This window comes from Bufo bufo, chromosome 6 (assembly GCF_905171765.1).
Source record: "Bufo bufo chromosome 6, aBufBuf1.1, whole genome shotgun sequence".
In the NCBI taxonomy this organism is placed as follows: Eukaryota; Metazoa; Chordata; class Amphibia; order Anura; family Bufonidae; genus Bufo; species Bufo bufo.
This window is the reverse complement of record NC_053394.1, coordinates 102,339,211-102,364,461: the sequence shown is the minus strand read 5'-3', so window position 1 is coordinate 102,364,461 and position 25,251 is coordinate 102,339,211. Positions and strand designations below refer to the sequence as shown.

The 25,251-nt window shown below is 44.0% G+C and overlaps 1 protein-coding gene across 1 annotated transcript; it reads left to right on the top strand.

Moving 5' to 3' along the window:
• Nucleotides 1-25,048, top strand: TMEM52B (transmembrane protein 52B). Its single transcript, XM_040437902.1, has 6 exons — nucleotides 1-147; nucleotides 2,521-2,585; nucleotides 14,972-15,015; nucleotides 18,413-18,451; nucleotides 18,724-18,896; nucleotides 24,369-25,048. The coding sequence occupies exons 2-6, from the start codon at nucleotides 2,541-2,543 to the stop codon at nucleotides 24,581-24,583; spliced, it is 516 nt and encodes a 171-aa protein (XP_040293836.1). The 5' UTR covers nucleotides 1-147; nucleotides 2,521-2,540; the 3' UTR covers nucleotides 24,584-25,048.
• The last annotated feature ends 203 nt before the right edge of the window (nucleotides 25,049-25,251 follow it).

Here is a 25,251-nt window from a genome sequence, read left to right as displayed (position 1 = left end):
ATTAATACAAGGCAATGACTTGGGTCTCACAATGGAGGGTGAGAGGGAGGGGACGCACAAAGAATAAGCACCTTCCACACTAAAGCAATGATTGCAGGCACTGCCGATAGTACCTGAAAGAGGGAGAAAACGACTCCAAGGTTACAGGTAAGAGGAAATGTAATATATTGGCACTCATGTATGTATGTTCCATGTGCCGACAGGTCCTTCTCAGAACCCATTGAGAGGATAGTTGGATAAGTGTAAGAACAAAGCATTTCTTAGTTTATTTACTTACATAGTAGATATTATTTTTTAGCTCAATAGACAGGATAACAAATGTCATTAAGATAAAGTAGGTAACACCAAATTTAGGACCCTATTTAGGTCCTTCACCTATTAGCCAGCATGGGGATCAGCTGTAAAGAGTGCCTTTCTCTCAATGGTCCAGCACAATTATACATTGCTTTACATAGACAGCTATTTAATGTAAATGGGTACTAAATGGGATCTGTGTAATTATTAAAGGGGTATTCCCACCTACATGGACACACATATGGACGCACTCCAATAAAGGAATTCAATAAAGTACAATAAAGGAATTCAAGAGGGGCCTGGATGTATTTCTGGAGTGTAATAATATTACAGGCTATAGCTACTAGAGAGGGGTCGTTGATCCAGGGAGTTATTCTGATTGGAGTCGGGAAGAAATTTTTTATTCCCCTAAAGTGGAGAAAATTGGCTTCTACCTCACAGGGTTTTTTGCCTTCCTCTGGATCAACTTGCAGGATAACAGGCCGAACTGGATGGACAAATGTCTTTTTTCGGCCTTATGTACTATGTTACTATGTTACTATGTTACTCTCCACATACATGGACAAACTCATACACGCACTCAACATATACATAGATGCACTCATACATGTGCTCACCATATACATAGATGCACTCATACACACACTCTTCACATACAGGGGCGCACTCATACACGCACTGAACATATACATAGATGCACTCATACACACACTCACCACATACATGGACGCACTCATACACACACTCTCCACATACATGGACACACTCATACACGCACTTTTCACATATATAGACACACTCTCCACATACATGGACACACTCATACACGCACTCAACATATACATAGATGCACTCATACATGTGCTCACCATATACATAGATGCACTCATACACACACTCTTCACATACAGGGGCGCACTCATACACGCACCCAACATATACATAGATGCACTCATATACACACTCACCACATACATGGAAGCACTCTTCACAGACAGGGGCGCACTCATACACACAGTCACCACATACATGGACGCACACATATACAATACACATATATAGACACCTAGCTTTCCTGCTGTGCCTCTACCCCATACTCTAATGCCTCTGCACTTGTGCCATGCAGGATAGCAGGGAAGCTGGATGACATCTCACGCTATAATTCAGCCAGCTTTCCTACTGTACTGCAGGTCACATGTGCACATTCTGGGAAAGCTGAATATAACCGCAGTTTCACTTCTACTCACATCACTGGTGCAGTTGTGGCAATGCAACTGATGTTCAGCATGCTGGGCAGGGAAGGTTCAGGCTGCAGGAATCACGGGTAGGAAAGGGGGCGGGGCTATTCTAGCTCCACCCACATCGGACCGTCCTGATGCTGGTCACTGTCCATCATCAGAACTGAGGAGGGGAGAGGCGGAGCAATGTCACTGATGTCAGGTCAGTGACAGAGGTGCAAGTGCAGGACTCTGGACCTGGTGCAGGAGAAGTCAGCTGCTCTGACAGGGGCCCGGGGTGACGAAGTACAGTGACTGCTCCCGGGCCCCTTCTGAGCTCGGGCCCCGAAGCAGCTGCTTCCCCTGCTTCCCTGATAGCTACGCCACTGCTAGGATATGCCATCAACGTCGGATAGGTGTGAGAATGGGGCACTCAACATAGAGCAGCCGAGCATGCGCAGCCACCCTCCGTTCACCACTATAGGAGTTCCAAAAATAGCTGAGGGCTCACTCTGCTACTTTCAGTAGTCGTTCAAAAGTGAATGGAGCAGTAACCAAATTTGCGTGGTGTGCTCTCTGTTCACAGCTATGGGACTTCAGAAAATTGCCAAGCACACAAGCGGCGCTATTTTAAGAACCGCCATAATGGTGGATAGAGAGCATGCCGTGCATGCACAGTGCTCTCTCCTTCACTTCTGGGCCCCATTCTCTAGATAGGATCCAGTCCTGCACCTATCTGACATTGATGGCATAACCTATCAATATGCTATCACTGTAAATTACCCCTCTGGTGGTGCAGTAGGAAAATTGATCATAGATTTCAGCTGATTGTCAGGGGTGACCTTCGTATCATTGAAGGACTCTCTCAGCAAAAATGTATTGTCCAAAACGTCTGATGCACAGTAATTGACGAGTATCTCAGTCACTAGTAGTGTCTTGAGGGTCTTCTTAATCTTGTCATCTTGAGCTAGCCTACAGAATACCCCTATATTTTATATCTTCTTTTCAGGTACTGGGTGGTGCAGTAGCATGAGAAGACACATATTTCTATCTGTAGCCATAGGACTCATCCTGGTAAGGACTGACCGCAAAAAGTACTATCTGTAATGTAAAATGACAAGAGTATATTGTACAGTATCATCATTTTATTTCCGTCCACTTAATAAAATGTAAATGGTTACTTAATAGGGCCTCATGCACAGGGCCATTATTTGGGTACTTGTCCAATCCACATTTTTTGTGGATCGCACAGAGACCGGATATAATGTGTCCGGAAATAATGCATTCTGTGTTCTGTCTGCATTCCTGCAGCCATTTTGCAAATTATAAAAAATGTCCTATTTGTGTCCGTTTTGCAGACAAAAATAGGCAGTTCTATTAGGAAAATGCAGCATGCACATGGCTAGCGTCGGTATTTTGTGGATCCGCAGTTTGCGTACCTCAAAATACATGTGGTTGTATGCATGAAGCATAAAGGTATAAAATACTGAAACAAGTGGATAAATAATTGAAAATGGCCATCAGCAATCTTACCATCACATATACACTGGAAAATGCACAAAGACTAATAGACACATGACTGGATAACATATGTGGAAAGCTTAACTGTGCAACAGACATAAAAAAAAAAGAGAAAAAAGCCCTGTTACAGGGTGTCATGACAACCAAATGGCACCCCAATTGGTGATTGGGTGTCAAAGGGAGCCCCTCCTTCTGACTAGCTGCTCAGATGCTGTAATTGCCATTGATCGTGGCATCTGAGGGATCAAGTGTCCGTGACTGGAGTTATCTTCGATCACGGACACTGCCTGCGGGTGTCAGCTGTCACCTCCCAGCTATAATACAGGCTCAGTGCCCGAGCAATATTTAACCCCCTGACATTCAGTGGATGATCCTAACCAAGTCCCACCTCGGAAAAGTGGAAAATGTTGTTGTAAACCAGCACTTGTTGCAAAATTTGCAGCTTTTTTACACCACAAAAATGGCGCTATAATAAATGGCCCCCATGTGCCTAAAACGCTATCAAAACAAGGTGTGAATCCAAGGCGAGAAATTGGTGATGGCAATGACAGAAAGGGTGATATCTGTATTCTTGTTGGAGTTAGTTATCAGTCACCAAATAGAACTGAACAGGTTGAAGATCCTGCCATAAATAACAACAAGCCTATGTGGGACATTGGTGCTGGTCCCACCTCTTGGACTCATTTTTCCAGAACAGGGCCCCAGAGTGAAGAAAGAGCAGCTACACATGCTGGGCCACCTTCTGTTCACCTCTATGGGAATTCCAAAAATTGCCTAGCACTGGCTCTGCTATTTCTGGCAGTCCTGAGCAGGGGCGTAGCTAGAAATGCATGGGCCCCATAGCAAAAAAAATTATGGGCCCCCCCCGTGCCATCCACAGATCCCCCTCCCCTAAATAGTGCCATCCACAGATCCCCCTCCCCTAAATAGTGCCATCCACAGATCCCCCTACCCTAAATAGTGCCATCCACAGATCCCCCTCCCCTAAATAGTGCCATCCACAGATCCCCCTCCCCTAAATAGTGCCATCCACAGATCCCCCTCCCCTAAATAGTGCCATCTACAGATCCTCCTCCCCTAAATAGTGCCATCCACAGATCCCCCTCCCCTAAATAGTGCCATCCACATATCCCCCTCCCCTAAATAGTGCCATCCACAGATCCCCCTCCCCTAAATAGTGCCATCCACAGATCCTCCTCCCCTAAACAGTGCCATCCACAGATCCTCCTCCCCTAAACAGTGCCATCAACAGATCCCCCCTCCCCTAAACAGTGCCATACACAGATCCCCCTCCCCTAAATAGTGCCATCCACAGATCCCTCTCCCCTAAATAGTGCCATCAACAGATCCCCCTCCCCTAAATAGTGCCATCCACAGATCCCCCTCCCCTAAATAGTGCCATTAACAGATCCCCCCCTCCCCTAAATAGTGCCATACACAGATCCCCCTCCCCTAAACAGTGCCATCCACAGTATCAGGTGCCTCTCTCCCCCCCCCATGTGCCAGTCAGTATCAGGTGCCAACCCCCCCCCCCCAGGTGCCAGTATCAGGTCAGGTACCAACCCCCCTCCCCCCATGTGCCAGTATCAAGTGCCCCATGCTCCCCCCATGGCAGTAACAGTCGGGTATTAAAAAAATAAAAATAAACACTTCTACTTACCTCCATGTCAGCGATGCGATGCAGCCTCTTCCTGTGTCCCGCCCTGTATGTCCATATATGGAGTCAGTGCTTGTATTTCAGAAAAGGTTTCTGCTGGGATTCGAACCCACGACCTTCTGTATCAGAGGCAAAGCATCTAACCACAAGACCATAAGAGCTGCGTTGCTGCTGACTGAAAAAATATGAGACTTCTACTGTTATAGCTGGCAAAGTGTACATCTATACACATGACAGCTGCTCATATATAGAGATATAGCAGAGCTGAGTGTGCTGGGATAGTTGTCATATAGAGATATAGCAGTGCTGGGTGTGTTGGGGCAGCTGTCATATGTATAGATGTACACTTAGCCAGCTATAACAGTAGAAGTGTCAAATTTTTTCAATCAGTTGCAATGCCTCCTTTATGGTTGTGAGGGTAAATGCTTTGCCTCTGATACACTGATACATTGGAGGTTGTGGGTTCGAATCCCAGACACATCAGGAGACTTTAGAATACAGTAAGATTAGATCACATTAGCGAGGGGGCCTGAACATTAAGACTGCTGCTGTGAAGGGGGCCCTGAACATTAAGACATCGATATTTAACTAACTTGAAAATAAACTGTCGGGCCCCGAAGCAGCTGCTTCCCCGGTAGTTACGCCACCTCCTGGCTGCCTGTGTGCAGTGTCTGCGTGTGTTAATAATAAAAAAAACAAAAAAAAAACCTTAATGTGGTCGGACCACTGCTATGGTTGCTATGGCGATCCCTACGCCACTGGTCCTGAGGAAACATGGGTGTGACCCCATTGTAGAAATGCATCGAGCAAAGCAATGAATGTACATTAGTAGGGTAGCGCTGTGGATGACACTGTTAAGGGAGCAGAGTGCTGTGGAGGTCACAGTTCAGGGGGCAGGTAGGGCGGCCATTCAGGTCACCCTCAAAAGACGGACTTAAAAACCCTGCCCCCAGATCATGCTAAGCAACGCCCCTCACTGGCTAGGCTACGCCCTCTCCCACTCCGCAGCCAACAGGGATTGAAAAAATGAAGGTAAAAATCAACGGTCTGCTTTTCTTCCTGGACGTGTTAAAAAAGGTCAGTATCATCCACCTCATCACTCCCCCCTTCCCTACCTGTGATCTCAGAGGAGGCCAGGGAATATGGTAATGACCTTTTATGACAGTGTTTACTACCACTTGCTGGAAACCAAGTCTGCCTCAAAATCTTTGTATGGAAATATCTTTTTGGATATTCACCATAGCAATTTAATCTTACCTCCATCCACTCCGTCTGAATGTCCCGCACATGTGCGTACTAAACATGGCGGAGGTAATGGCAGGATAGCTGTAGTTATCTAATTGCTCCCTGTAACTGAGCGGAGATCAATTTGGTTTTAATACCATGGAAGCATATACATGGTCTGAGTTCTCAAGAGGAAGCAAGTGTCTCAAATATGGATGTGTCCACTTATTTCTTTGATGTACAGTACAGACCAAAAGTTTGGACACACCTTCTCATTCAAAGAGTTTTCTTTATTTTCATGACTATGAAGGCATCAAAACTATGAATTAACACATGTGGAATTAGTTTCAAAAATCATTTATTTGGTTTTTGAGAAATTTAAACAGAAAAAAGACATACAAAACAAAGTCTTTTAAATAAAGTACAGAAACAATAATTAATGTTTAAGGCATATACATGTTTGTTCAAGATTCGATATATTCATCGCAGATGAAGTTCTATCAGGCCCTATTGAGGGCATCATGTAACAGATAAAGGTCCATACATCGAGTAATGTTTGACACGGGGGTTTATAAAGAAATACTATAGCGTATATCTGGGGCATAGGAGGAGGACAGCCAAGGCTCCCAAACCCTTTCAAATGAACAGAATGTATCAGTACGTATGGCAGATAATTTTTCACCTTGAAGAATTTTGTTAATCCTATCAAGGACCATCTGAAAGCAAAGTACATCAGTACGCCACTTAAAAGCTATGTGGATCCTGGTGGCCATCAATATGTGTTGGGAAAGTTTAAACTTGGCGAATGTCAGCCAATGTGGTTTATCGCCCAATAAGCATAAGGGAAGTGATGTAGGGTAATCACATTGTAAAACTGTAGACAATAGTGCAGTTGTTTGGGCCCATAGCCTTCTAACGATTGGGCAAGTCCACCAAATGTGGATCATAGACCCCTCTTCTTCACAACCTCTAAAGCAATTTGGGGAAACCTCTGGGTACATACGATTGAGTCTAGTAGGAACCATATAGGTTCTGTGGAGTATTTTAATTGAGGTTTCAGCTAGTGTGACCTGCCATGATCCTTTTGTAAGGGTCTGCGATCTCTGATACCATTTGGGGAACGAGGATTCCAGTTGCATGTCCTCCTCCCAGGCCTTCATGTAAGGTAGTTTAACCTCTTCGGGTTTTTGACAGAGTAAGCCATAGATACGAGATAATAGCCCCTGCCTATAAAGGGAATATGTGACTGATCTTTCAAATGGGGAGAATGAGATATTCCTATCCGCTATTTGCAATGACTTCAAGAAGGAGAATACTTGGTTCAAACGCAAATTCTCTTCGGGTGGGGGGGAGTGCATCTCCTTGAAGCTGTCAATTGTTAACAATTTACCTCTAGATAAGAATTTATGAAGTATACATAATTGATTGCTCATCCACCATGAAAAGTTGCGATGTTGGAGACCCGGGGTGAACTGCGGGTTCCCTAGTAAGTGAGCTAGAGGGGTGGGTTTGGATTGAAGATTACTCTTGAATCTAACCGATCTCCACAGGAGTAATGAGTAGTATGTTAAAGGTGAAATAGACTTAATAGTACGCGGGATACTACCAACATTCCAGATCAAAGCTCTCCAGGAATATGGAGAGAGACTGGAGGCCTCCATTTCAATCCACAGGGGATGTAGTTTTGGATCTAGGTGGGTTAAGAACATTTGTGCCAGTCTGGCTGCTTTATAATACTTCGACATATCTGGGACAGATAGTCCCCCGACTGACTTGTGCCTACACATAATTGATTTGGCAATTCGAGGACGTTTATTCGCCCATATAAACCTAAGCACGTCTCCCTGAAGGGATCTCAGGTCCGATAGTGGGATGGGTACTGGGAGAGCTCTAAATAAGTACAATAACCTTGGAAGCGTAACCATCCTAATTATGTTAATCCTCCCCACCCATGATACTGGAAGTTTCTGCCATGACGCTAGATCCTGGCGAATCTTACGATACATTGGTAGATAATTTATTTTATATGTTTCTTCTAGTGAACTCGGTATCGAGACCCCCAGGTAGGAGACGTGCCTTGGTCTGCACTGAAAAGGGAATTTTTGTAAAAGTAAGGTTTTTGTTGTTTCTGGTGTATTACAAAGCATTAGTTCAGATTTGGTGTGGTTTATTGTTAGGCCCGATGCTTTGGAAAAAGAGTCAAGCAGTTTTAGTAGTGAAGGGAAGGAAATAATAGGGTTAGTAATTGATAGCATTAAGTCATCAGCGAACAGACTCAACTTGTGCTCAGTGGCCCCAATCGAGAAGCCTGTAATGTCTTTGTGTGCTCTAATACGGGCCGCTAAGGGTTCAATGGCCAAGGCAAAAAGTGCTGGGGATAGGGGGCAACCTTGACGCGTTCCCCTCCCTATATGAATGGGTTGGGATAGAGTGGTCGGGAGTTTGAGATTGGCTTTAGGGTTGGAGTAGAGAGCTTGGATAGCCCTAAGAAAGGGTCCCCTAACACCTATTACTGTAAGGACCTTATATAAGTATGGCCAGGTAACTGTGTCAAAGGCCTTTTCAATATCCAGTGCCAGGAGCGCAAGCGGGATCTTTTGCTTCTGAGATGAGTGTATTATGTTCAATATTTTTCTTATGTTGTCAGGGGCTTCCCTCCCAGGGATGAATCCCACTTGGTCTCTATGTATGAGGTCTGGAATGAACCTGTTAAGTCTGTTAGCTAATATTGATGTAAAGAGCTTGTTGTCAATATTCAGTAGAGAAATTGGTCTGAAGTTAGTTGTAAGCAAAGGGTCCTTATTAGGCTTGGGGATGACCGTAATGGACGCTTTAAGAAACTCTTCCGGGGGTGGGGCTCCCTGCATAAGCTGGTTGCATATGTTAGTAATGTGAGGGATAAGTAGTGGAGCCAATTTTTTATAATAAAGAGCAGTATACCCGTCGGGGCCTGGGGCTTTTCCAAGTTTAAGGGACTTAATGGCAAATGTCACCTCGTCTGTCGAAATTGGCTTGCTTAATTCAGACTGCGCCTCTGGGGATAGAATAGGAAGTCTAGTCGATGACATAAATTCATCTATCTGAGGAACAGTATCCCCCCCTGGTGGAGTATAGAGAAGCTCATAATATTTATGGAAAGTTTTATAAATAATATCTGGGTGGGAAGTTACATGGTCAGGCCTAGTACGGATCTGAAAAACCTGATTAGTTTTTTGTCTCGCTTTTAGTTGACTGGCAAGTAGTCTGTCAGGTTTGTTAGCGTACCTATAATAAAAAGAACTTGTCCAGCGGAGGGCTTTCTCAGTATTATTAGTAAGTATCATATTTAGCTGCTGTTTCACATCTTTAATGGCTTTTAGGAGGTATAAAGATGGGTTCTTTTGGTGTGCCCATACAAGTCTATTAAGTTTAAACTCCAGGTTAGTTTGAGTCTGTGTACGTTCTTTTTTACGTCTGGATGCTATACTGATCAACTTACCCCTCATAAAAGCTTTATGTGTAAGCCAAAGATTCATGGGGTCCATATCAGGGGTAGCATTGTCCGCAAAGAAGTGGGAAACATCCTCTTGCAATTGGGAAAGAATTGTAGGTTGTGTCAAAATGGATTCATTGAGTCTCCATACTGCTCTGGTAAAGTTTTGGTGGGATGCTGAGAAAGCTGTAAGGACCATATCGTGGTCTGACCAGGGTGATATAATATGCCTGGAATAAGATAGGTTAGGGAGACTGGATGAAGAGGCAAGGATCAAGTCAATACGGGAGTATACCTGATGAGCAGGGGAGTAATATGTATAGCTCCTTTGAGAGCCGTTATGTTCCCTCCATGTGTCGGCCAAAGAAAGGGATTGCAGGAGTTGGTTTATTCTGCCGGATAAAGTTTTAGAGCGTGGAATAGGTTGCGGGACTGAGCGGTCTAAAGTAGGGTGAATGGTAATATTAAAATCACCGCACCAAATTATTTTATGGTAGGAAAGGGATTCAACTATTTTACTTACTTCCTCTAGGAATGAAATAGGTCTAACATTAGGGGCGTAAGTATTGACCAAACATACAGTTTCTTCTCTGTATATCCCCATCAAGATAACAAACCTTCCCTCCAGGTCAATATTGGTATAGGTAACAGTCATGGGGAATGAATTTCTCAAAAGTATTACCGCACCCCTGCTTTTAGAGAGGTAAGTGGACGAGTAATATCTCGAGTACTGAGCATGAAGATATTTAGGGTGGGAGGTGTGTGAGAAATGAGTCTCCTGAAGGCAGATGACATCTGGCGCGTGTTTAAGATATGAAGAAAATGCGGTTTTCCTCTTCCTAGGAGAATTAAATCCCCTAACGTTATGGGTTAATATTTTATACATCTTGAAAGGTTAGAGGAGAAGCCTGAACGCGCCATACCTCATCCGCCTCCAGCCACACCGCCCCCCCAGTTGTCCGAACAACAACATCCGCCTTAGTCGTGTACATATGCAATGCCTCAAAATGGTGAACAACATAAAAATGGGTATAAAACAGCAAAAAGTAACATAAAGGGCTTTGGGGCCCATAACTTACAACCTGTTTGGTTGGTAGATGCGGTAGGGGAAACAGCCAAACTTTGGTCTGCCTCATCCCTCCACATAAACACATGGTTAAGGTCAACATGAAAGTCCACATGCCGATACCCTATAAGAAAAAAGGTTAGCCTAAACTGTATAAACTTAACAGATGTCGATAGACAAATAAGAAAACGGATCCAAGTGGATCTAGAGACCTCATCAGTGTGCTAGGTATGAGGAGAAGATATAAAAATCAAGAGGTCTTCTGTCTGCCCGATCTAGAGGATGTTGGAGTGACCAAGGTCCAAACTCTTGCTGGTCGCTGCGGTAGCGGAGCGGGGCTGGGAGGCGATGCTATCTCACACTGCACTCCGGCCCGCTGTAGTGCTTCCAGCCCTTCAGACGGTGAACGCACCGTATGTGAGCGAGAGTTCACTTGAAAAGTCAGGCTAAAAGGGAAGCCCCATCTATACCTGATCTGGGCCTTTTGGAGAGCTTGAGTAACCGGTCTCATTTCCCGCCTTCGTCGGAGCGTGGATGGAGCAAGGTCTGCATATAGGTGGACAGATGGAGGCAGACCCGGAAGGGTCGGGTTGCCTCTGGCTGCAAATAATATTTTATCTCGGGTCCCAGGATGGTGAAATTTAAGGATAACGTCTCGAGGTAAGTCCGAGCTGCGTGGTTTCCCTAATGCTCTGTGGACCCGATCCATCTTTAAATAGTTGAGTTCTTCCTGTGGTAGGAGCGTTGAAAACAGGGAGGAGAGGGTGGCTTGAAGGTCTTGATAAGATTCAGGGAGACCCCTGACCCGTAGATTTCCTCTCCTGGACCTATTCTCTAGGTCTTCAATTTTTAGCTCCAAATCCGCCAGTTGGGCCTCATGTGAATTAACATCATCCCTATTGCGGCCTATGGCGTCTGAGATGTCATCCGTGCGTGTCTCTAGGTCAGAGACTCTGTTCCCTAGATCGTGGATCTGGCGGGAAAATTCCGTGACCGCCTGGGACAATTCAGACCGGAACAATGCTGCAATGTTCTTGTAAAGGTCTTCTTGACCCACATTATGGTCGCTGATGTCCGGAGTTGGCTCACCTTCAGAAGAGGAGACGGGGCTCGGTGGATCAGCGGCGGCGTCCGCCATGGCAGTGTGCCTTGTCTGCCGGAAGAGTTCCGGTAAGGTCTGTGAAGGAGCGGGTGTACCGGGTATTTTCGACCTCCCCTTGGAGCGGGGCATCTTAGGGGTCTGATGCATATACTTGCAGGCGTATAGGAGCCTGGTTCAGGCGCTGAAGTGAGGGTAAGTCGGCGTGCGGTGCGGAGCTCACAGAATCATGTCTTCCTCGTGAGCCTCGCGCATGCGCCCTCAACACATGTGGAATTATATACGTAACAAACAAGTGTGAAACAACTGAAAATATGTCATAGTCTAGGTTCTTCAAAGTAGCCACCTTTTGCTTTGATTACTGCTTTGCACACTCTTGGCATTCTCTTGATGAGCTTCAAGAGGTAGTCCCCTGAAATGGTCTTCTAACAGTCTTGAAGGAGTTCCCAGAGATGCTTAGCACTTGTTGGCCCTTTTGCCTTCACTCTGCGGTCCAGCTCACCCCAAACCATCTCGATTGGGTTCAGGTCCGGTGACTGTGGAGGCCAGGTCATCTGGCGCAGCACCCCATCACTCTCCTTCATGGTCAAATAGCCCTTACTTTCAAAGTTTTCCCAATTTTTCGGCTGACTGACTGACCTTCATTTCTTAAAGTAATGATGGCCACTCGTTTTTCTTTACTTAGCTGCTTTTTTCTTGCCATAATACAAATTCGAACAGTCTATTCAGTAGGACTATCAGCTGTGTATCCACCTGACTTCTCCTCAACGCAACTGATGGTCCCAACCCCATTTATAAGGCAAGAAATCCCACTTATTAAACCTGACAGGGCACACCTGTGAAGTGAAAACCATTTCAGGGGACTACCTCTTGAAGCTCATCAAGAGAATGCCAAGAGTGTGCAAAGCAGTAATCAAATCAAAAGGTGGCTACTTTGAAGAACCTAGAATATGACATATTTTCAGTTGTTTCACATTTGTTTGTTATGTATATAATTCCACATGTGTTAATTCATCATTTTGATGCCTTCAGTGTGAATCTACAATTTTCATAGTCATGAAAATAAAGAAAACTCTTTGAATGAGAAGGTGTGTCCAAACTTTTGGTCTGTACTGTATATTGCCAGATAGGGGTTTCATGTGTGACCTCTGTGGAAAGGACACTAGCCTTCTCCTAACCCCTCTAATGGTTCTGGTCTGTATTACGCTGGTATCTGACATCTTCACACTTTATGATAGAGGTGTGGTTTCTGTGTAGTTGTTCCATTACTGATTTTTATTAACGCTGGTATCCAACATCTTCACACTTTATGCTAGGGGTCTGATTTCTTATTGATTTTTATTGCTGCAATCTCCGGCCTGGACGGACATAAAAGAGGTGATGACCCCCTATAGGAATTTAAAAGGAGGGGTTGCCTACTCCTAACAATAATTTTGATATCTGGATCCCGCTATCACCACAGCGGAGTGTTGTGAAGGCCACATTTTAAGGGAATGGAGCTCTGTGGAGGTCACTGTTAAGGGGGCAGGTTATTGTGGAAATCACTGTTAACAAGACAGGGTACTGTGGAGGTCACTAATAAAGGGGCGGCCACTGTGGAGGTCACTGTTAAAGGGGAGGGCACTGTGGATGTTACTAATAAGGGGTAGGCTGCTGTGGAGGTCACTGTTAAAGGGACGGAGTACTGTAGATGTCACTGTTATAGTGGATACTGTCAATATCTTTTAACGACACACAGAAACATTAAATGAAATAGATGAAATATACCCGTGCGAAGCCGGGTCCTTCTGCTATTGTCCTTATATATATATATATATAACCCAGCCCTATCTTTTAAATCGTGGTCTAAAAATAAGACTTATGACCAATCATCAGTTTGTTGCACATTAACAACAACGTTTCGTGGTAGAGGATATAGAATAGCATAAAGATATATATTTTTCCTAATATGCTCTTTGTTCCTCATACCGAGCCTAAAAATAGACATTTAAGGTGGCTAGCCACTTATTTTATTGGCAGCAATAATAAAGCTTTTTTTCTTTATTTTAGCGTATTTTTTCAGGCAGTTAACCCTTTACGTGTTGATATACATGCCAGTGTTCTTTTGTGAAGTTAAACTATTTCTGGCAGTCCCATAATGGTGAACGGAGAAGTGGCCAAACTTAGACAGTGTGCTCTCCATTTACTGCTATGGGACTTTTAAAAACAGTTGAACGCGGGGAGCATAGTGCGGCGAGCATAGCTATTTTCAGAACTCTCATAGCGATCAATGTAGAACATGTTCTGGAGATAGGAGCTGGTTCAAGAAGTGTGCCCCGCACCTATCTGACATTGATGGCATATCTTAGATGGGTCAACTCAACTCCTTTAAATTTTGAGGAAATCTTTTCTTAGACCCATTTTAACAGGATCAGTAGGACAGGACTAAGATATAGTTGACATCTTGTTATTTAAGGACATATTACCATCTTTGACATTTCTGACATATCCACAGGAAGCTGACACTTTAATTTTAATGGAGCCATCTTGGAGACCTAGCAGAAAAATGTTCTATAAATACTTATAATACATCCTAATGCCTCATGTAGACGTCCGTGTCAGTTTTGGATCAGTGGTAACACGGACGGTGTTCAATCCGTGTTTTCTCCCATGTTGGGTCCGTGGGTCCGTTTTTTGCTGTCCGTGTTGCATTCGTGTTTCACTAACACTCAACAGCTGAAAAATAATTTTCAATGAATCTCTTGTTAACGATCCGTGAAACACGGATGCAACACGGATGGCATCCGTAGTTTTCACGGACCCATAGACTATAATGGGCGTGATGGATCCGTGAACACGGACAAAATAGAGCATGCATCCGTGGTAAAAAAAAAACTGACCCACGCACGGACCGTGCTGAAACACTGATGTGTGAATACACACATTAAAATTAATAGGGACGTGTGCTGTCCGTAGAGAACACGTACAGCACACGTCCGTGAAACACTGACGTCTGCATGAGGCTTAACTGGGAATTTTACCACAAGCCCCACGCTCTGCACTTTTGTGGGCATGAGAGGATGGAGCCTATGCAGTCCCACACATTTAAGATTACTTATAACAGTTTTCTGGTGCATGTAACCTGAATAACCTGAATAACCTGAATAGTAGATTCTGGTGCAGGGACTTGCCAAGATGGGTCTAAATTGCTGTACCATAAGGTAGCAGAGTAATAAAATATAAAAGTTAAACATTTTAGTGAATACGTGTATTCTTTTTTTCAGATAGGTTTCTTTCTGCATTTCCTGTTTTTAAACTTAAAATCAAATATACTGTACATAAAAGTTATACTGTAATGCAATAAGGTATTTAAAACTTCATTATAGCTACTTTTTAAGGCTGAATATACTCTGCACTTATTATGTATATTTTGATATTCTAGGTGTCCACGGGAGATTGTGAGGTGGACTGTGAAAACTCAAAACAGTATGTAATATTTGGCCAGGACTAGGGGCTCATTGTAGAGTGGCAGCATTATAATTCATTATCATGCAGGGAAGCACGAGAAGAACATCAAAATCCAAAGCAGATGTTCCTCCAGATCAGATTAAAAACCAGGATCTTAGATGTTCCTTTATGGTCACATTTGAAATAAAAATGACCCTCTGAGCTTCATTTTTCTCAGAATCATTTGCCTTAGTACTTGTGTGGCAGTTACTTGTTAATAATTTTCAAAATTCCCTGTAAAGGAAAGGGGTTTTTCATGAGTTTAATATTGATGCTCTATCTTTCAGGAGAGCAGTGCATGAACAGTCACTGCTCTGGAAGCAGATATTGCACTGATACTAAGGGTATAGAACTCATGGCCTGTGGCCCTCAGAGACTCATGGTTTGTGCCTGTAGCCCTCATCCTGCTGGACAGAAAGACAGCTGATTGCCCTGCTCCCGCACTCTAGCAGGAATAAGTCAGGGACCTGTCCGGGACCTGAGGATAAGAGAGAAGCGGTTTATTACCGCTTCTGCCTTCTCCTTGGGTAGGTGAATAGAACTCAATGAGCGCTATGCAGTGAAGAACAGAGGAAGCAGCTCCCGCTGACAGTCTCAGGGACAGAGCAACAGGGTCTTAGCAGACCCTGATCGGCTCTGCCTTGTACAAAGCCCCCAAAGAGAGCTGTTTTTCCCATGTAACTGGGGCACAGTGTCCCCTAGAGAGTTTTTAATGACCTCTTAGGGGACCTATTATGTGGTAAAAATGTACTAAAAAAGTAAGTTAAAAAATCATTAAGAAAAAAATATATATATATATAAAATACAAATAAAAGAATTGAAAAAAAAAAAAAATCTATCTAATTCTAATCAATAGAACTGAATGGGGAAGGAAAGACTGTGGTAGCGATCATTCTTCCACATTTGATTTGTATTGATCTGTGTAATAGGCTGATACAAATAAGCATGATCAACAATTTTTTTTACTCCTTGTAATAGAGTAATGTGCATTGTGGAAGCTCACAGAAGGCTAATTGTGCCCAAGATTGGTTTATGTCACCTATGAATTTTATATTTTTACCTGAAACTGGGACGCAAAAAACAAAAACAAAAAAGTCTTTATTAATTATATTTAAATTTTAAAATCAGGAGGGAATGTACTAAATGGTTCTACAAATATTGATCAATAGTGCAGGACTAAAATACAGATATGGAGCTAGAGTAGAACAATTCCATTAATTTGATTCAATACCCTACCAATAAAGGGCTATTGTAATCTGCACTATTTATCATTCGCCACAGTATTTCCTTTGCTTGATAAAAAGCCCAAAGGCAAATACTGCAAGCTGTTGTGCATTACCCGAAGCAGCAGAGCAGGTGCGAGATTGTCAGGGGCCAGCGAGATGTCTGGTCCTGGTAATCAAGCGGCAGCGGGGACCTTTGTCAGCCGCGGGGACAGCCCCTTATTGGTCAATAACTCGTTATGATGAATGAATCAATTCACACAACTCATCTAGTCCTAACCTTTGCAATGAGCAGTAACTGCATGCTAATTTACCGTCTGCTCTTAAACGTGAATCAGTGTTTTCCAACACTTTTATGCTTTGCTACAGAAAGTTACATTTAATGATTCTCATTTTAATCTATTCTAAAGATATATTTTTTTCTATAGTGTGAGACAGTGACAGGTCTCACTCAGGTTAAAGGCAAGGAAGGGGTGGATAGTGTGGTCCACACCCCTGTTCCACCACAGGTGAGAGAAGCTGGAGGTAATCAGCCTGGCATAAGGCACCTCCCAGAGTGTCAGAAAGGGGTAGTGTGTTACCTGTGGACAGAGGCCTGGAGGCTCTGTCTGTGTGTTCTCAGCTGGGCAAGGCTGAGGGACCACAAGGCTGGGAGATAGCCTGGAGTTGGGGGACGCAGCGACGCCTGGGAGGGTCGCAGGGCCATAGTCAGGCAGACTACTGAGCCCCAATCCCCCACAAGAAATACTGAACTGGAGACAGTTGGCGTACTGTGCTCTGTACAGCCAGGAGGCTGTGGGACATTGGCTGACAAAAGCCGCATGAGTTCACAGGGTGTGAACTGGGACCTAGGTGAGTCAGGAAACTTTATGTTTAGTTAGAGCCTGGACGGGCGAGTGTTTATTATTTTATGTGGATGTCACATGTGTTAGGTGAAGCTGCGACTTCATGATAACCTGTATTGGTTGGAGTGTGCACAATAAATACACTGTTTGGACCTGAAACCTGGTGTCCTAAAGGCGTATCTGTGAGAATGAGCCCCGGTGAAGAGCTAACCCCCTACAATAGTTAAATATAAAACCTGAACTAGGTCTCTAAGGCTCTATACTGCGGTACCACAGGCACGCTCTGTGTTGCTCATATATATAATGCGGTATTATGATATTTAGTTGAACAATTCTGAAATATTTATCTATTTATGAGAGGCTTACAGAGTTACAGTAGGGTCAATACATTTCTACAGGTGCGATATTATGGAGCCATATAATTCAGAGCTTGTACAGAGGCATAATATCGTACTGTACCTAGGTGGCACTAGTAAGGTGGTTCTCTTTCTCTGGGAAGTACAGTCTTTGAATATCATTTTCCCATGAAGCATAACCACTTTTTTAGACCTGGCGTGAGCGGGGAGAAATTGCCAATTTGCACCTGAAATACACCTAATATAGGTGTATTTCAGCTTAATAAATTACCCCCTAAGTCTCTATACAGAGATGGTCTCATTAAAGAGGGTTTCTGGTTTGCATTGACATGTTTAAAATAAAAATTTGTGAAGGAAGCTGTAATTTTGTAATGTATTTCAATTTTTTTTGTATTGTTCCTACCTTCCATTCTGGGCTGTGGACAAATATCCATGTCCACGCAGCTCTTTCTTATTTCCTCTAATGTTATGTCCATGGGTGGGGCAATGATAGGGGAGTGTCTATGCAAATATCTGGGTGGGAGGAGCTATAAACCAGCTGGTTGTTAAGGGCAGTAATAGGGGAGTGTCTATGTAACTAGCTGGTGGGAGGAGCTATAAACTAGCTGGGGATTGTTAGGGGCAGTGATAGGGGAGTGTACTAGCTGGTGGGAGGAGCTATAAACTAGCTGGGGGTTGTTAGGGGCAGTGCTGGAGCTGTGGCAGAGAAAGGAGAAGTGCATCAATGGGTTTGGTTGGATGCAGCAACAGGAAGTGCTATGTACAGGATGGAAAAAAAAGTCATTTGTGAAAATTAAAAGAAAAAAAACATTGGGAGGATAAACACGAGGTAAGCAACTACATGAGCATATATGTGTATACCATAGAAATCCCAGGATAATTTTTTCAGGAGAGCTACTACTACTGAATATTTTCTCTATAGTTTAATAGTTTATTCTGCTTTTATAAACAGCTGCCCCAAGACAGAATGGATGAGCCAGTGGTACATATGGTAAGAACCATAATGCATATCCTCTTAATAAGGGGTCATTTTTTTTGAATACACATACAGTACACGGCAATAAAATGCATTAGCATATATCCTAAGGGTCCATTTTTACTACTTTTTCTACCTTTGGAACAGTGCAATAAACTCCATAAGTCAAATTATTATTATTATTATTATTAATAATAATAATAATGTTCAAGCACAGCAATATAATACCCTGTAAATATAGAAAATATCAGCTATCAATTCCTTGTCATTTCTCTCTTCTATCTTAGGCTTGTGGTTACTGCGGGAGTATTGATGCTAATGTTGGGAGTCACCTGTGCCTGTCTACGTTGCTGGTACCTCCGACAACAACAGCAGTGCCCAGAGAGGGCAGGAGAGCAGCCTTGTGAAGTCACAGTCATCGCCATCGACCATGACAGTACCATCCAAAGTACTCTGACCTGTGAGTCACTTACCTGACACATAATAATCTCTTATCAGTCCATTACAGTAATTCCACTTGTGTTAATATATGTAGTAATTGCTTTAGTGACGTGATTCATTTGTCTTAACTGCAGGGTGCCTATGAATACATATGGATGTATCATGCTTTTTTATATAGATATATACAGGGCCCGTTTTAGACAAAATTTTGAAGTATTGCACTATCCATCGCATTCAGTTAATTTAGAAAAATATATGATGGTTGCTAGGAAATGTAGATGGTTATTCTTCAGGTTTTTTTTTCATGCGCATGAAAAACTCATCACAACTGATAGCATCCGTGTGAAAAAAACGGATCCACTGAATGCAATTGCAGACAAAACTGACTGTACTTGTGTACAAAACCATCAGCTTTTTCCTGAACAGATCCGGACACAATCCATATCGTTTGAATGAAAAAGGCCTTAGGGCTCTTTTTTTGTGCAGTGATGTGTAGGGCTTTTTTTGGATACCATTTTTGTATACCATGTGTGTATGCCTTTTTGATTAATTTTTATTCTATTTTTTGGGGAGGTGAAGTGACCAATAAACAGCAAATTGCCCATTTAGTTTTTTTTCATTATGCCGTTCAGGATAAATTATTTTATACATTAATAGTTCAGGCATGGGACGTGTGATACTAATGATCTTTATTTTTTTTATTGTATTCTTGTTTATTATACTTTAAAAAGGGTTTTTTATCATGCAATTGTCTGATAGCTTCTCCCATAGACTGCAATAATTTACCATTGCAGTTTATGGGAGATTCACCATGGGGGTCATTTATTAATGCCGGCATTTGAGACGCCGACCTTAATATCTCCTATAACTGGCGGTGGATCTTCTAGAGTTATGTAGAGACGCCGGCCTCTACATAATTTCAGCGAATCCACCTCTGCTTCTAAATGTAAGACAGCTTCTTCCCGATCCCCTCTTTTTTAGACCTGGCGTGAGCTGGGAAAAGTCGCATATTGCGCCACAATCTGTGCCAGGAATGCGCCCACTATAGGCGTATTTCTGGTTGGTTAATGACTGCCCCATGTTCCTATGGAGCCCTGCCAGACACAGAAGTCTGAGGTTGCCATAGCAACCTAGCAGCTCCTGCGATCACATCGTGGAGAGCCATTTGGTTACCGGAATGCAGCGCTCCCAGAATTTGGCTGCTTAGATGCTGTGGTCACAATTGACCACAGTATCTAAGAGGTTAACGGTTTGTGAACAGACTCTTCTACCAGGTGTTTGTTGTATAAAACAGCAGGCGCTCCGTGGTTATGACGCCGGCTCAGCTCCTGAGCGGGCGCCATCTTCAAAGAACTGACAACTGCCGTTAGGGTGGCCAGAGGTCCGGTTTTAGGCTGGACAGTCCGGCTTTCAGACTCTCTGTCCTCCGTCCAGCGAGCGCAGGGACTGGACGGACGCAGGGACTTCCTTTTGAACAGCTCACTCTCACTGTGCTGTCTGAACGTGAGCTGCAGGGGGAACCGGGGATGGTCCCCGCCCCCAACACTCATACCTGCACGATCCCCTGAAGACACTGGGTGTCCAGCGAAACATGTCGGGATGCAGGGCGTATGAGTGTGTGCGTTTTTAGGCTCAGTGGTAGTGAGGGAGCTCCCTAACAGGAGTTAATATACAGCTAGTATACAGTAGGCGACAAGAGGAGGATACTTTCAAAACAAATACAGGCTGAAACCCATATTGGCATCAAACACTTGCTGTGAAGTAACAGCAATAATACTAATTATATTAAAAAAGACGGAGCGGCCCACACCCACTGATAGTTTTAATCTGTTTGTGTACAGTTAGGTTCCAAAAATAAAGATTTTAAAAGTAAATAACAAATAAAAGTAAAGTTTTAGATATAATCAACAGCACAGGATTAACAGACGTATATGGGTCCGGTTGGACCACCTGTTAGCTTGCTAAATTAGTAAACGTCAACATGTGCTGTGAGGTTGTCTATATTTATAGTTGCAGGGGGAACGTCACCCTCCCTACCACCACTGCAGCTGACCTGAGGTTCATTTTGCTTAAATTTTTTTAATCCGCTCCGGCTACTGAATGGGAGGGAACGTGACCTAACTGGATCAGGGCGTGGCTTAGCTGAGCCAGGGGACGAGGTTTTACAGTCTGTATTTTGAGGTTGGCCTGAGTGGCCACCCTAACTTCCGTACATATGGGGTTAAGGGCAGCTACATATAGGTTTTTTTCTTAGGGCAGCTAGGCCATTGTATATATTGATTTATTTAAAAACAAAATTGATACCTGCCCCACGGTGCTTCAGTGCACATTCTTACCCCTCAGTTCCTCCTGTACTGCTGCTCGGCACTTGACTCCTGTTTCTCAACTTCTCCTGACATGATGCTGCGAGCTTGGTTAGGTAGGTGATGCTGTGAGTGTGTCCAGGAGTGCAGTCCCAGCCAGATATGGTTGGGCTGTAGTGATCCTGTCATGCACTGCCTCTGCTCTGACTCTACTGGCTCCTCCGAGAGAACGCTGAGGCTTAGCAGAGAACTTGAGCAAGCTGACGCCGTACTCGGCGCTCTGCTGCCGCTCCACTCGCTACCTATCATTGTGCCCTGCTCACATGCCGCCCGCCCGTTCTCTTCCGTTTTTTGCGGCTGGGCCAGCAGCTGAATGGCACAGTTGTGTGGTGGTGACTGTGGAGTGAGCATATGTATGTATACACATACACACCGTATTTTTGGACTACAAGACACAATGTAGCCCGACTGTTGGCCCAACAGCTGCCTGCACACTTGCAGTGATGCCTGCACACTGTGATGTACACTTGCCGGCAATGTAAATTGCAGTATGGTGTCGGGCTACAGTCCGACATGTACATGATGGCAACAGGCGATGCTTCCCAACCTGGCTGGTGCTGCTGCTGCTGAAGGGAGAACGTGCCCTGTGCGCAGAAGGGAGACAATGGGCAGCGCTGGAGGATCGCCGGCTTCCTGTCTGCGCTGTGCTGCTGTTGGAGGGAGACAGCAGGCGTTGCTCTGGAGCTAGAGGGAGACAGGCCTTCCTCTTCTATTGTGCCTGATTTTTCCTCTTCCAAAACATAGGTGCGTCTTATGGTCCGGTGCATCTTATAGTAAAAAATAAAAAATAAAAAAATCCGGTATATGCAGCTTAGTGGCTAGCACAGGTGCCTTGCAGCACTGAGGTCCTAGGTTCGAATCTGACCAAGGACAACATCTGCATGGAGTTAGTATGTTCTCTTCGTGTTTTTGCGTGGCTTTCCTCCCACATTTCAAAAACATACTGATAGGGAACTTAGATTGTGAGCCCCACTGAGGAAGGTTTGATGCTAATGTCTGTAAAGAGCTGCAGAATATAGTAGTGTTATATATGTGCTTAATAGATATATATATTTTTATTTATTTTTTATTCGGAAATTATAACATAATAATTAATATGGGATTTTTCTTTCCTGTTATGTTCGTACAGTAAAAAACTGTTCATGAAGTTAGAGTTTCTGATGACAACATACACTTCTATAGGCACTGTATTACAACTCTGTTCTTCAGAACTAAATAAATGGGTGTACAGATACATACAAGATAATTTTGTTTCCTTCCTTATTGCCAAACCTCTTTAAGGGTTTATCTGTCAGCAGATTTGTACCTATGAAACCTGTGCTGCACCCTCTGCACTTTGATTGACAGGGCCAGGAAGTAAAAATGTTCTAACTACTTAGCCCTGCCAAGTAAAGTAGAGAAGGAATGGTAGTTGCAGAGAGAGCTGAGCCACTAGGTGTAACAGCAATGCCCCCGTTGCTCCTAGAGGCTCATTTGCATATATTAAAACATTATTTTTCTCAGCAATGCGGACACATATGAACATGGGACCAACACAGATGTCTTCAGCTGCTGAGCATGCATCCAACAGGTCAGCCAGTCTTATGGGTACAAATCTGCTGACAGATGCCCCTTAAGGGGTATTGCAGGATTTTGATATTGATGACTTATTCTCAGGATCTGACACCCTGCATACCCACCAATCAACTAATACCTTGTGGCTCCAGCACTGGTAGTCTGCGCTGGAATCACACAGCTGCATCCACTGTCTAGTCGCAACTTAAGTTGCAGGAGATATGGAAGCAGGAGTGCAAACATTTTGTTCTGGACTTTTCACAAGATAGTGAGGTGGCCCATTATAGAAATGCCTATTCTTGTCCGCAAAACAGACAAGAATAGCACATGTTCTATTTTTTTTTTTTTTTTTGCAGGGCCACGGAACGGAGCAACGGATGGGGACAGCACACAGAGTGCTGCGCATCTTTTGCGGCCCTATTAAAGTGTGATTGGTACTCCATCCGAGCTGCAAAAAATGTGGCTCAGATGCGGACCCAAACAACGCTCGTGTGCATGGGGCTTAGGCCTCTTTCACACTTGCGTTGTTGGGATCCGGCATGCACTTCCGTTGCCGGAGGTGCCCGCCGGATCCGGAAAAACGCAAGTGTACTGAAAGCATTTGAAGACGGAACCGTCTTCCAAATGCTTTCAGTGTTACTATGGCACCCAGGACGCTATTAAAGTCCTGGTTGCCATAGTAGGAGCAGGGAGCGGGGGAGCAGGGGAGCAGGGGAGCGGTATACTTACAGTCCGTGCGGCTCCCGGGGCGCTCCAGAATGACGTCAGAGCGCCCCATGCGCATGGATGACGTGATCCATGCGATCACATGATCCATGCGCTTGGGGCGCCCTGACGTCACTCTGAAGCGCCCGGGGAGCCGCACGGACGGTAAGTATGCTGCTCCCCCGCTCCCCGCTACACTTTACCATGGCTGTCAGGACTTTAGCGTCCCGGCAGCCATGGTAACCATTCAGAAAAAGCTAAATGTCGGCTCCGGCATTGCGCCGAAACGACGTTTAGCTTAAGGCCGGATCCGGATCAATGCCTTCCAATGGGCATTAATTCCGGATCCGGCCTTGCGGCAAGTCTTCAGGATTTTTGGCCGGAGCAAAAAGCGCAGCATGCTGCAGTATTTTCTCCGGCCAACAAACGTTCCGTTCCGGAACTGAAGACATCCTGATGCATCCTGAACGGATTTCTCTCCATTCAGAATGCATTAGGATAATCCTGAACAGGATTCTTCCGGCATAGAGCCCCGACGACGGAACTCTATGCCGGAAGACAATAACGCAAGTGTGAAAGAGCCCTTAATATTGTAAAACTGCTTAGCATTTTTAGTGTGAATTGTAACATTTTAGAGAGAGAAAGATACAAAAGTAATGGGTCAGTAATTCAGTTATTTTCTCATAGGCTTGGACTTCTTATAAATGCCTGGCTCCGTCATCTTAAATAGAAATCTATATGCAGTTTTTTGGCAGGAACTTCTATAAAAAATACAGAAGCACAATTGAAATCCCATTGATTGTAACATGATAAATGCATAATGTTCTTTCCTGAACTCTTAAGTCAATATTCTATTCTTCTCCTAACAGCTCTTCAGTCAGTGCTTGGCCCGGCTGCACGGAGGATATTCGCTGTGTCTCACTCCCATGGTCCTCCACCTCAGTTCCATTCTACTGGACCGGAGACCCCACCATGTTACGAGGAGGCCCTGCGCATGAGTAGATTCACTGTCGCCCAGAGCACTCACAAACTTCCCTCTCTTGCCTCAGTTCCAGAAGAAAGGAATGAAATCCCTATACCATAGCAAATGGACAATACATAAGGACGACCCTTATACCTCACACACCAACAGTCGCTCACTACAAATAGAAAAAATACATTGAAGATTTTGGCTCTTCAGTCTAGATTGTTTGTAATATATTATTAGCAACTTTCTTGTCAATCAGTTGTCAGTAGCAGCTTATCCAGGTGACGACAGAATATTTTTTTACAGATCATCAAGAAATATTTCAAGCATTTTATATCTGATTGGGGCATGTTCCATAATAGTCAAAGGGCATCATCATAATTACCTTAGATCAAATTTAAGGACTCTCATGAAACACCTTGCAAAATACATATCTTTCAACAGGCTGCATTCCACAAGACAACCACTGGGTGGCCACACAGAGTACATTGCAACAACAATAGTTTACCATTATAAATAATCACACTTTTACTAATGTAGTCCGTCATATTAATAATAAAACTTCAGATATTATACACAGAAGAATTATCCTCTTTCCTTTCTTTTTTAAAAGGAGCATGTGGAAAATTGTATCTGCAGTGGCCAGGTTTGGGGGGAGGCCCAATGCTACACTGAGTACCCTGGACACCTTCAGTTGCCACCACATGTTGCTGCCCTCGAGAAGGGATGGTAAGGTGTGGTGCTCTCCAATGGGAAATAAGTCTAGAGAGTCAGGGTCTGCATTA